General features: G+C 45.9%; 1 protein-coding gene across 4 annotated transcripts in view; it reads left to right on the forward strand.

Annotated features, from left to right (window-relative positions):
• PLCL2 (phospholipase C like 2) overlaps positions 1-12536 on the forward strand; it is a 135010-nt gene that overhangs the window by 105309 nt on the left and 17165 nt on the right. For 2 of the 4 annotated variants that reach the window (XM_004588305.2, XM_058657174.1), the window contains one exon: positions 7108-7183. The exons of 1 other annotated variant lie outside the window; for it this stretch is intronic. In XM_004588305.2, coding sequence (XP_004588362.2) covers positions 7108-7183 — 76 coding nt within the window. Of the gene's footprint in view, positions 1-6729; positions 6904-7107; positions 7184-12536 lie in introns of those variants that run through there. One more of the 4 variants, XM_058657175.1, reaches the window with a different exon arrangement.

A 12536-nucleotide genomic window follows, 5' to 3' on the forward strand; every position in this document is an offset into this window, starting at 1 on the left:
GGGTGGATGAGAGAAGTGTGGATGCAGAGAAGAGGAGCCCGGACAGTGAGACAGGCCCTGCTCAGTGCTTGCCTCCGTGACCATGGTCAAGTCCATTTCTTTATGTGTTCTACAGGGATAGGATCACAGCCTTGAAGGATGATGAGACTGCCCGTAAAGAGCCTAGAACATAACAAATCCTCAGTCACTCGGTCTATTTTCCCAGGCTGGAAGGCTGTTGTTGAGGCCTTGATGACCATGGGTATAGATATTTTAGCATCACTCCAAGCTTCAGCATAGCAGCCAGTTGTTATTCTGTGCTTGACTGTGTATCAGGCACTGTAACCCCTTTCTTTTGTTATTTGTTGTCTGAAAGGAAGATTTTACAGAGCCAGGAGGGACAGAGAGAGAGGTCTTTCATCTGCTGGTTCACTCCCCCAAATGGCTGCAACAGCTGGAGCTGAGCCGCTCCAAAGGGTGTTCAGGGACCCAAGGTCTTGGACCACCTTCTGCTGCTTTCCCAGGCCGTAAGCAGGAGACCTTTCAGGAAGGTGTGTTTAAAGTTCAGAGTGAAATGCAGAAAGTAGGCTTTAGCCTTACCTGGACTACTCTGAAAGGGGCAAACAGGGGCACAAATGAGTTCAGTGCTCAACAGCAGGAAGGATGCGTGGAGGGATGGCCCAGTGGACACACTAGTAGCCACTTAGAGCCTTCTTGTCCTCCTCGCTCTGCCACTGCCCTGTGCTGTGGACACCGCTGTGCAGCGGGCATGGATTGCTCCTCATTACCGAGAGGCCTCCCGTCGCATCTCTCTCTTTCCACCCTCTAAGCTTGGACCTGAGGGGAACTATCGACACCTCACAGGAAGACTATGATTGAATTACTTTTTCTTAATTAGGAGTGTCTGAATCACCTGGATGCCCTTGGAGAAAAGACTTGATATAAATAGGCAGTAATAGCAGTGATACTGTGTTTAATTCAAATTGTATCTTCTGAAATTTAATTAATTTAGTAATACTTTTAAATGATCTTGTCAGGAGTCTAAACGGTCCTTGGTGACTTGAAGGAGTTAACAGAGCATCCAGAGATTGCTGGTGCTCTCCCTGAAAGCAGCTGCCTTGTAAAATAATCGGATTTAATCCGCTCAGTGCCCTTTTCCCATTCCACCTTCAAGAATGCGGCGGGCCAGGCTCCAGATTGGTTGCACTGTCCTTTGGCGAGGCTGCCCATCCATACATGCCATGGCCTTGGAACTCACTAACAGTGGTTTATCCCAGATGAGCGCAGACACAGCACGGCACTGGCCTTCTTTCCCTCTTCCCAGGCCTGTGTTGGAGGCAGCTGTGGACAGGCTGCAGCCTGGGTCCCTGTACCTTAGGAAGTATATGAATGAAATTTGCTTTTACTTCAGGATTTTTTTCTTGGAGGGGTGGGGTGGATGAGGGACAGGGGTCCACATTACTCGTTGTGATGCTTTGCTGCTTTGACCCTTTGCCATCCTAATAAATGCCTATAGCTGCGCTCTTCTAGAAGCTTCTCTCAGAAACCCCACACGTACCCTGCAGTCTTTTCTGTGTCTTGGGTACCAAAACAACTGGTGGAGAGTAGCATCTCGGCCACAAATCACAGGTACTGTTTATTTTCAGGACTTTATGCTGAATCCAAATTGTTCTTTGCGTAAACGTAGGTGACACGTCTATTCCACTGTGTGGAACAAGCAGGTGCTTTTCTTTTGTATTTGTGGTAGGGATTCTGGTTTTTGTTTTTTTTTTTTTGTTTGATTCTGTGCAGTGCAACTTTGTTCTTCTCTATGTTAAAAGCTCTGCTGTGTTTTCTAGCTGGCAAATCTCTGATGTTTTTCCCACCTAGTTTCAAAGCCAAAAATGTGCAAGTGAAATGTTTTTGTAGTCCTGTTTCTGGGAGGGACGAGGCCAGCAGCTGGCCCCACCCCGGCCTGCAGTGTGGCCATGCACCTCCCCGACCCATGTAAAGGTGTGCTGAGTCGAACCACAGAGAGCCCAAGTCTTTTGCATCTCGATTCAAATATGTGACACTTATACCAAATGCTGCATTGTACTTTCTAACAATAACTTTCTAAATGATATCCTCTTACCATTAGTTCAAATTTGCGACATTTGCTGTTCCTGCAAAGCTTTATTTTAGTAAAATACAATTTCATCTCTGAATTTCAGTTTATACATCCTGGATCCCAGTGTTCCTGCATTTGATTATAAAATTCTTCACCCACTCAGCAATAATTAGCGTAAAGTGTTAAAAAGGAAAATTATATCGTTAGCTCAAGGAGTTTCTTCCAAGAGAAAAAGAAGAAAGCATGGGACCTTGTGGATTCCTGCAGGATCCCTGCTCTCACTCTGCGCTCCCAGGGTCAGGAGCTGGGCCTGCCTGCAGAGTGGCGCAGCGGGAGGTTGGCAGCCCGCTCGGTCCGCTGTGCTGCTGAAACAGAATACCACAGCCACTGATTTATAAAAACGGATGTTGATTTTCTCACAGCCCCAGATAAGCTGGTGGGGGCCTGATTGCTGCTCTCTGCCTTTCATGAGAAAGGAGCTCCCAAGACCTGGTAATCTCTGAGGACCAGCACGCTGACAGCACACCCAGTTTTGGAAGGGACGCAGGACGTAGGCTGCTGTTCGATCCTTCTGATTAGACGGAAGATAATACTTGGGATTTAATGATGTCCTGTTGCACCCACTGGATGGCTAAAACAGTATGTTACTCACACTAGTGACAGTCACAACAAAATTTTATTACAGTGAGAGATAAAGCATCTGACCCACCAATGGGGACAACGCCTCTTACCAGAGTGTGGCCCCGAACAGCAATATTTACAGTTTTTATAGGAGCACTTTACAATAGCTTGTTGTGCTGGACATCCTGTGCCCATCTCTTCTCCAGTCCAGTAGTTAAGATAACCAGACTCGGGCCTTGGAGCCACCTGTGTGATAACCAGACTCGGGCCTTGGAACCACCTGTGTGATAACCAGACTCGGGCCTTGGAGCCACCTGTGTGATAACCAGACTCGGGCCTTGGAGCCACCTGTGTGATAACCAGACTCGGGCCTTGGAGCCTCCTGTGAGACAACCAGACTCAGGTCTTGATCGCTGGGAACTGGGAACTCTCTGTGCTGAAGGTCACGTAGGCTGCTCGGCCTGCGAACTCACACAGTCTCACACAGTTCATAGCCGAGCAAGCAATGCAGAAGTTACAAAGGCAAGAAGTGTTGCAGTCAGCAGTGAGCCATGTTAACTCCGCTTTGATTTCAACTCTACAGTCCTTTCTTCCGAAGGCCTGAACTCTGATGCACATCCCCATCCTGTATTCATCCCTGGAAGCCTGAGATAAGCCCTGCGTTAGCTCAGTTCTCCCAGGGTCCTTGCTGAGCCTGATGGGGCCTGAAACCCGCTTGCTGCTAGCCGCTGGTCCCCAGACATGCAACGTGGACTTCCAAGTCTGGGGGTGGGTGTTCAGCGGCAAGTCTGGGTGCACTCCATCTTTTGCTTAAGTACACTGGCAAATCAATATTCTTTACACTGTGTCTGGGAAGATCTTACCTGTTAGGATCCCGTGTTGTCTTGTTCTCCTTCATAACGAATATTGGGCCTTTTTGCCGTTGTGACTACGGGATAACAAATACAGTTATGCACCACTGCACCTGTGGGTTAGCTAGAGGGACAGGCCAAGGAGGGAGCTAAGAGGTGGGGGTTTTCCATAACTTTCAGAATAAGAATGGGGGAGGAGTAGTGTTGTGGCATTGGAGGTTATATAATCTGCATTCCATATGGATGCAGATTTGAGACCTAGCTGTTCCACTTCTGATCCAGCTCCCTGCTAGTATGGCAGAAAAAGTAGCAGAGGATGACTCAGATGCTTGGGCCCCTGTACGCATGTGGGAGACCTGGAATATGCTCCTGACTCTGGCCCCGCCCTAGCTGTTGCAGCCATTTGGGAAGCAGACAAAAGACGGCCCCCCACCCCCACTCTCTCGCTGAATCTCTCCCTGTCTCTGCCTTCCAAATAGATAAATCTTTAAAATAATAATAATAATAATAATAATAATAATAATAATAATAATAATTTAAAAATGAGACTAAGGGAAAATCAACATCTTAGAAGACATTATTGTTTCATTTTCTTTCACTGTAAAATTACTGGCAAACTGGGCCCAGTGCAGTAGCCTAGCGGCTAAAGTCCTTCCCTTGCATGCACCAGGATCCCATGTGGGCGCCAGTTCTAATCCTGGCAGCCCCACTTCCCATCCAGCTCCCTGCTTGTGGCCTGGGAAGGCATTTGAGGATGGCCCAAAGTCTTGGTACCCTGCACCCACGTGGGAGACCTGGAAGAGGCTCCTGGCTTCGGATTGGATCAGCTCTGGCTGTTGTGGTCACTTGGGGAGTGAATCATCGGACAGAAGATCTTCTTGACTGTCTCTCCTCCTCTCTGTGTAACTAACTTTCCGGTAAAAATAAAATAAATGTTTAAAAAATTACTGGCAAACTGCTATTGTAATTAAAAACAAAGGCTGTGTTCTGAGATGAAAGGAAATTCAATAAATTGTCTGAAATCAGACATAAGATGCTTTTGCAAAAAAAACCAGTAGACCTACTTATCCAGAAAATAGAATCTTCCTCCCTAATGGACAAAACATAAAATAAAAAATAAAAGAGCAGTCTACAGAAACCTAGTAAAGTGTAGAATAAGAATGCAGTGAGCTTTTCCGTAGCCATGTCCAGAAAGCAGCTTATCCATCTTGATTCATTTGCCCCACACTTGCACTGCTTATAATCACGGCTTGTTGTAAAGTAGCAGGCACAGATAGAAACAGGTGCCCAACTTGACCTGCTGGGGCTCAGGGCTGTGTGATATCATTATTATCAACCAAACGAAAGCAGGGGGGCTGCTTGGTGGCAGGAAGGCCATCGCCTGGGGTCGCCCAGACGCCCACCTCATAGTTACCCCAGTGTTGCTCACAGGGCACCCAGGCCTCCATAGAACTTCCTTCAGAGTACCCGAAGGGCCTCTGACACTCCAGGAGCTCGTTGGTAAGGCTGCCAAGAGTTGAAGATGAATGAACTCATTCTTTAAGCCATTTACATACATTCATTGTAAATGTATACCTCCAAAGTACATAAAGATATAAAGCTGGCACTTCTTCCTTCCAGAGGAAGTGCTGCAAACATTTAATAACAGATGTGACAAAGTGAATCATCCGCACTGGGGTCTGGCTGCGTTTCCTCCAGCCTGTCTGAGCCCTGCGCATTGTTTGCTGTGTGCCTCCCTTCTCCTGGGCTGCTCCCTCCGGGACTCCCCGTCTGTGCAGGCTGCTGATGGCTGCTGCTGTTGACTGCCAAGTCTCAGGATAATTCTCACTGCGTATGCTCTGCACCCTGGGGTACAAGCCACCTTCCTGTTTGATTCACTGTTTGTAAGGGATGGGGAGAGAGAGGCACATTCACTCCCATTATCAGGAGAGGAACTTCCGTGTTGAAAAGCTAAGCCACAGACAAGTGCCTCTGTGGGCATCAACATGGATGCCATTACGCCACAAGCACTTCACCAAAGCCTCGCTCTCCTCAGCACTTAGCTAGCGCTCTCCTACTCAGAGCTGCCCACACCCCAAAATAAATACAGGAGTGATCTTCCCCGGCTCACAGAGCACAGGAGACAGATGGGCTCTGCCGTGCAGTCTCCTGGGATGGATGTGCATTTTGTAAGACTTGCATGTTTTCTGCAGCTGAAAGGTGTGTTATTAGCTAACCTTTGTTGCTGCTTTTAAACTGGAAGATGCTTCTAAGAATAACAAGGTGATTTGTTGCTTCCCCAAGCTTCCTCTCACCAGGCTGTTCAAATTAAGCTAAAATTAGTAATGGGTGTTGAAAATATTGTCAGTGAACAAAGAGAGGAACACATACTCATTCAGCTAATTTTGGACCAGAAAATGTCCTGCCAGGCCTTCCGGGTCAACGGAGTGCCCACGGTGACATCCACCCCTGAGGGTCGCTCTTTCCTGTAAGCCTCCCGTTACGAGGTGTAATGTCTTCAGCAGGCTCATCTGGTAGGATATTTTGGTTCTGGAGGTTTAAATATCCTACCCTCCATGACAAAGCTATTGGACAGCAGAACCATGACTGGGACTCCTGTATCCCTGTGGGCTTTCTGCGCTTCCATGGGCCCCTCTTCCTGCCGAGTGTTGGTAGATTTTGACCGCTTTCCCCTGGGTCCCCCTCTGCTGCTTCTGTTACAGCTCCTGTCCTGCTCATTTGCTTCCTGACTGGGATCACTTCTTTGCTTGTATCTTTTTTTTTTTTTTTTTTTGCTCCTGTTTGAAGGATGCAGGCACAGGTGGTCAGTTCTTTCACAAGCACCATGATTGCTGAAAGTCCTTGCTTTTCATGTCGTTCATTCGCTTGACATCAAAACTGAAAAAGGTTACAGATGACAGTTTGAGCCTTTTCAGCATGCAAATTATGTCAAGGTGAAAATAATTTTATATCAGTGTAACAGAGTTCTTAACTATTCATTTTTATCACTATCTGTTCAATATGTCAAGCTGCAAAATTGGAATACTTTAATTTATACGAATGACTCAGATCTTGAGGAATGAATGTGAAAACCCTGAATGCCAAGTGGAGGCTCCATCCTGTAGGCCATGTGGCCCATTCCTCCTTTAGTTTGTGATGAATGATATCAAATAAATGCTGCTTTTGATCCTCATTGTTTTAAATTTTCAGATGAAGATATTTTGACTGAAACAAGTGAAGAATGTAAAACCTTTCTACAGGATGAAGTTAATTATTTTGGTAAAATAGATGACGAGAAGCATGATTCGAAGCTCAAATCAGATGTGCACACGTGTTTATTTGTAGCTTCTCGCACCGAAGCCGATTGAGCACTGCCTCAGGGTCAGTGTTGTTCCGGCCCGGGTGTGCTAAGAGCACGCCGCAGACTTAAGCTGCAGGGTGAGAAACGGGCATGCTTGCGCTCCACTAACGGGAAGTTAGATTTTTTAAAAGTTTGCACCATCACTTCAGCCTTATTTTAGGAGAAGAGCCTCGTGTAGGTGTGTCCAGCCGTCTGGTGAATCTCATGTGCGCATGTTCCTTTTCCAGATGATTCAATCCCTCAAGGCACTGCTGGAAAATGCAGATGCTGTCTACGAAAAGATCGTGCATTGTCAGAAAGCCGGTAAGCGAGAGTGTGTTTCTTTTCTTTAAAACAAAAGGGGAGCGGGGAGTTGACTTTGTCTTTCTTATTTTACGTCAATAAAATCAGTGTGAAAAACATTTTTCCGTGGCTTAAGCGAACATTCATTCACTGGTTGTCAAACCTGGACGACAGATTCACCTGGGGGTGCTTTAGGACTGCCCCTCCGTGCTGGGCAGAGGAGGACCTAGGAACTGTGCGAGCTGGTCCTGCCCAGGCAACCTCAGGCGGGACTCAAAATGCAGTCTGGAGCAGGCGGATATTTTAAGCTGATGCTTCTGTACGGCCCACAAATGGAGTTACAGCTATCCAGATGGCCCTTGGCTGGAGAGGGGTTGCCCGCCTCTGGTGGGATATGAACGGGCAATGAAGATCCTCAGTGTAGAGAGCATTGTCCTCAGCTGTTCCGCCCCCTGACCTGTGCTGCCACTCACAGCGCCCCTGGGCTGGCCCCTGCCGCTGACTGGCAACACAGGAGGCTCAGGGAGGCTTGTACCCAGGAAGGAAAATGGGTACTAATCACAGCCGCCTACACTTTTTAAGACATTGGCATTTTCAAGTGCTGATACTTTCATTAACATCCAACTCTTATACTAGGTTATAAAATTCTGCTTACATTGATAGCATCTACTTAATTAACATCTGTCTAATTTTCCAAGTGGTAGGAAAAAAAAGATCAAGCATTCTACTTGGTAATAAAAATGGGATTATTTCAGTTTCTAATTTTGCTTATGTCAATACGAAAGAGTCATAAATTGGAGCATCTTTACTCGCTTTCTAAGGTTTGGGGGTTGCTGTTTCTTAAAATCAAGAGCCGTAGCCATTAAATAGCCTGAAAATAAGATCGTTTTTTTATCCCAGAAATGAACTCATTTAAAGCAAATTGAAGACAAAGATAGGAGTGACAATTTTTGTTAGTATCTGGTGAAAGACGATTAGTGACTATTCAATCAACTGCGAAATCTTCATGTTGTTTTACTCTTTTAATCAACAAAATAGTGCTTGTAAAGTGTTCTTTCTCCATCTAACCTTTTGCACGCTAATCTGACAGTCCAGAGTCAAAACTGATTGTTAAAAAAGACCAACTGATTATTTCAGACATTTCATCATGTCACCACCCCACACAGCATCCTGCACTGCCCTCTGATGCCACTCACACCCAGTCCAAGCTTTTAACTTCATGTGTGAAGTTATCTACCCACTGGGCCACCGTAAATAATACCTTGCCAACAATATGTAAAAGATTTTAATTAAACCATCTGTCCTTTTGGTGAATAAGCATATTTTGAACTTCTGTATGTATAAGGTTCTTGGTATCTCTTGCATATCAAAATATAAAAAAAGAAAGTCTGTTTTCTTCTAAAACTTTCAAATTGAAAAGGAGATATGAAAGTAAATTCAGCCAAATGTGTTCAGTACTTGCTGTGTATTACTCAAGATCTCAACTCAGTCTGTGGACACTTAAGAGCCATATGATTCTGAGAATAAGAGAGAGACTGAATTTCAAAGTACTGACTATATTCACTGTATATATTTATTTATCTTTTAAAAAATATTTATTTTATTTTTAGTGGAAAGTCAGATATACAGAGAGGAAGGTCTTCCACCTGCTGACTCATTTCCCAAGTGGCCAAAACCAGCTGGAGCTGCACTGATCAGAAGCCAGGAGCCCGGAGCCTCTTCCGGGTTTCCCACACGGGTACAGAGTCCCAAGGCTTTGGGCCATCCTCGACTGCTTTCCCAGGCCACAAGCAGGGAGCTGAATGGGAAGTAGGGCTGCTGGGATTAGAACCGGTGCCCACAAGGGATTGCAGCAAGTGCAAAGCATGGACTTGAGCTGCTAGGCCACTGTTCCGGACCCTACCTCATCTTCTTTTTAAGAGCTATTTGTTTATTTAACAGAGTGACAGAGAGAGAGGTCTCCCATTCACTGGTTCAGCCCACAAAATGACTACGTTGACCAGGGCTGGTACAGATCAAAGCCTGGAGCCCAGAACATCATCCAGGTCTCGCACATGATCTCCACCGAGGGTGCGAGGAGCCCAAGTCCATGGGCCATTCTCTGCTGTTTTCCCAGGCACGTTAGTGGAGAGCGGGAACAGAAGTGGAACCACCGAGACTCAAACTGACACTCCTCTATGGGATGCTGACTTGCAAGCTGTGGTTTAACCCACTGTGGCACAATAAGTTGTTATCTGGTCCCTAGAGAATTTTTGTGGACAGGAGCAGAATTACATGGCAGGGGCTACTGGTAACAGATGAGCAAGAAGCTCCAGGGAGCAGAGAGCACAAAAGAAAAAAAAAAAAAAAGATGCTGGCCCACCTCACCTCACCCATGGGCTGCCAGTCCCCACCCCCTGTGTAGTTCCAGTTAAATCTGCCCAGTTTGACTAGATTGGCTCCTCTCTTTGGTGAGACCTCTGTTTCCACCCAGCCTGCCAGTCTGTACTTATCTTAAATTATCTCAGCAGTCTTCCAGGAGACCATTTGAGATTTAGAGTCCCTGTTTTCTGAAACTACCACTCCATTTAGTGCCTCAAACCATTTGCTTCAGGGAATAGAGCTTCTGCAGTTATTGTGGCTCATGTTTTTTATGAATGTATTTCATCTTCTAAATAGGATAATAACCTTCTGTGAAACCAAGACTGTGTGTTAGATTATCCTCAGTATTTTCTGTTGACATCTGTTCTAATAGCCATGCACAGTAGTCACTCAGTTATTAGCAGAGTGAATGGGAACTTACTTTCATTAAGTAGTTGAGTCCATGAAACGCAGGTGGCACTTCTATGAGAGTAATGGGATTTATAGAATTTCTTAATGAACTGATTGCTGAAAAAAATATTCATTCAGAAATTTGAATTTCAATTCATTGGTTTATTGACTTTCATCATTTAATGAAGCTTTAGCCTCTTATTTCTGATTTCATTGCAGGATATGCCTGTTTGTACTTTAAAAAGTTGTAGTCTTAGAAATTTTGCATAGGAGTGGCCAATACCCAGAAACCGCTCTATGTAAGTCAAGGCACTCTGGTTTCGAAGATCTTTAGACACCTGCGGAGATTAGCTTTTGGTTTCACACTTACTACTGAACACCGGCATTGCCCTGCTGCTTGTTTTAGAGTGCCTTGACGTCTTGTTTCTTGTGTTTACAGTTATGGGAAGGAGGTATAGTTATTACTCATATGAAGAATTGCTCATTTGTTTTGAGTTCAAAAATCATTTGCATAAGGTTTTATTTTTGATAAGTCATTGTCATGCTGCGTGCAGAATGTCAAACCTGCAGAGATGCCAGCTCTCAAAGAGCTGCAAGGGAGGATTGTTTCAGAAATATCTCAGATTCTTAACCCATACGTTTATATTCTTATTGTATAGAACAAAGGGAAATAGGGAGTGAGACAACTGCCACAGCCACATGTTGGAAAGTGCACCAGCTGACGAGTGGGGTCCTGGCTGGGTGAGAGCGGAAGGTGTGTGCCCCTGTGGTCACTGCGCAGGGAAGGGGGCCAGAGAGGACAGCGCAGATAGGAGGACTCCACCCGGGTGGCAGTGACCCAGGCCCAGCGGATGGAGGCCCCAGGACAGGGAGAAACGAGGTAACAGCTCAGCTGCGGCTGAAAGCAGCCTGGGCAGGTAGGACAGCTGGTGGCAGAGCGGGAGAGCGAAAGTGGCAAGATGAGCTAGGATATGAGAGGTCAGTGAAAAGTGAGACAAGTTAAGGATTGAGATACAGCCAGGAAAACACTTGACCTTAGAAAGGTGGAGGAACTCCTGACATTGAAATGGTAGAGCAGGTTGCTGGGGAGTTAAAGATCTTCTGAGAGGGGATGGCCCTCCACCGGGGAGGTGAGTGAGCGTCAGCGATGGCCAGAGGGGAGGAGCAGCTGGGTCCGGGCAAGACTCTGAGGTGGTGCTCAGGCAGAGGGCAGCAGTGCCAGTGCAAGGGACTCCCTGAGTACTGGGTGCTAGGGGTGACATGGGATGAAAGGGTCTCCACTGCCCACTGCCAAGTGACACACGGCACAGGTGGCTAAGAAGTGTGCAGGGGAGCCAAGCAGCAGTCTAAAGGGAAGGGTCGTTGACACTTATAATTTTTTTAATTTAGAAAAGTTTATCAAAGATTTACCAAGTCCTTTCAGGGTAAACATCATCCATTTTCTACTCTTTCTCTTCTTCCATGGCCCTAACTGTAACCTATCTTTATGTTTATTATCTCATATCTAGTCACTAATTTCATCTGCTTCAAAAGCAATAGGAAGATGATCTCTAAAGCAACCCGAACTGCTTTGCTTCAGTGAGCTGGGCACTCTAGTCAGGTGATTTTAAATGGAAAATAAATTGCTCTCTGGAAGAGAAAAAAAAAATCAATGGCATAGTTCCTATTATAGATGGTAAATTAACACATCCATTTATTCTCCACTCCCTTAAAAAAATCTCACAGGAATAGTGAGCTAGGGGGTAGGGCAGGGTGGAGCCGGGGGGAGAGCAGAGAGGGGGAATGGTGCTTTTATTAAATCCATGAGGACAAAGAAAACAGGAGTAAAATAATTTTCAGTACGGAAGAACAGTTGAAGAGGTGATAATTGACTGAACAGGTGATAATTGGCTTAACTGCCCAGCCAAGAAAGCTGGACGGAAGCTGGGACCAGACAGGCAGTATGACTCACACGGCAGACCACCTGCTCAGGATTTGGTGGTACCAGCTGCAAGTGGAGGTAAGGTCTGGATAACAGAGAACAGCTGACCGAAAACCGGCACTGACGTGAGGTTACGCTTAGAAAAATTATCTCCCTTCATATGGCGAATTTAATAGGTGACACAAAAAGAAAAAAAATCTAATGAAATGATATTAAACATGTTACTTAGAAATAATACTATAGAAATACTACTTAGAAATAGTACTTAGTACATAAATACTAAAAAACAAGGGGAAGAGGATCAGCTTTAGCTGGTTGAGTTGCATGTGACTGCTTCTAGGGAGGGGGACTTGGTGCCAACATGCATAATCTGATAAAACTACAAAGTACATTTGAAGAAAAAAGGAGAAACCAAGGGACAGAAGCTGCAGCAAGAGCCACGAGTATTCTGGAGTTATGTTCCACACTGCAGGGGCGGGGTGAGGAGGCAGACTAGGTTACCACCAGCAGTGGTCTCTCTGAGCCCATGGGCATGGCCCGCACCGGGAGGATGCCTGTGTGCCTGGGAGGTGAGACCGTGGTGCCTCTTCCATGGTGACTCTTAGAAAACAGGCCTAAGTCTGGATGAGAGGACATCTAGCCTGCCACAGGCCCCTTTTCTGAAAGCTCCCAGGGCTTCCTCTACATGGCCAGGATTGCATC

The sequence above is a fragment of the Ochotona princeps genome, chromosome 30 (genome assembly GCF_030435755.1).
Source record: "Ochotona princeps isolate mOchPri1 chromosome 30, mOchPri1.hap1, whole genome shotgun sequence".
NCBI lineage: Eukaryota > Metazoa > Chordata > Mammalia > Lagomorpha > Ochotonidae > Ochotona > Ochotona princeps.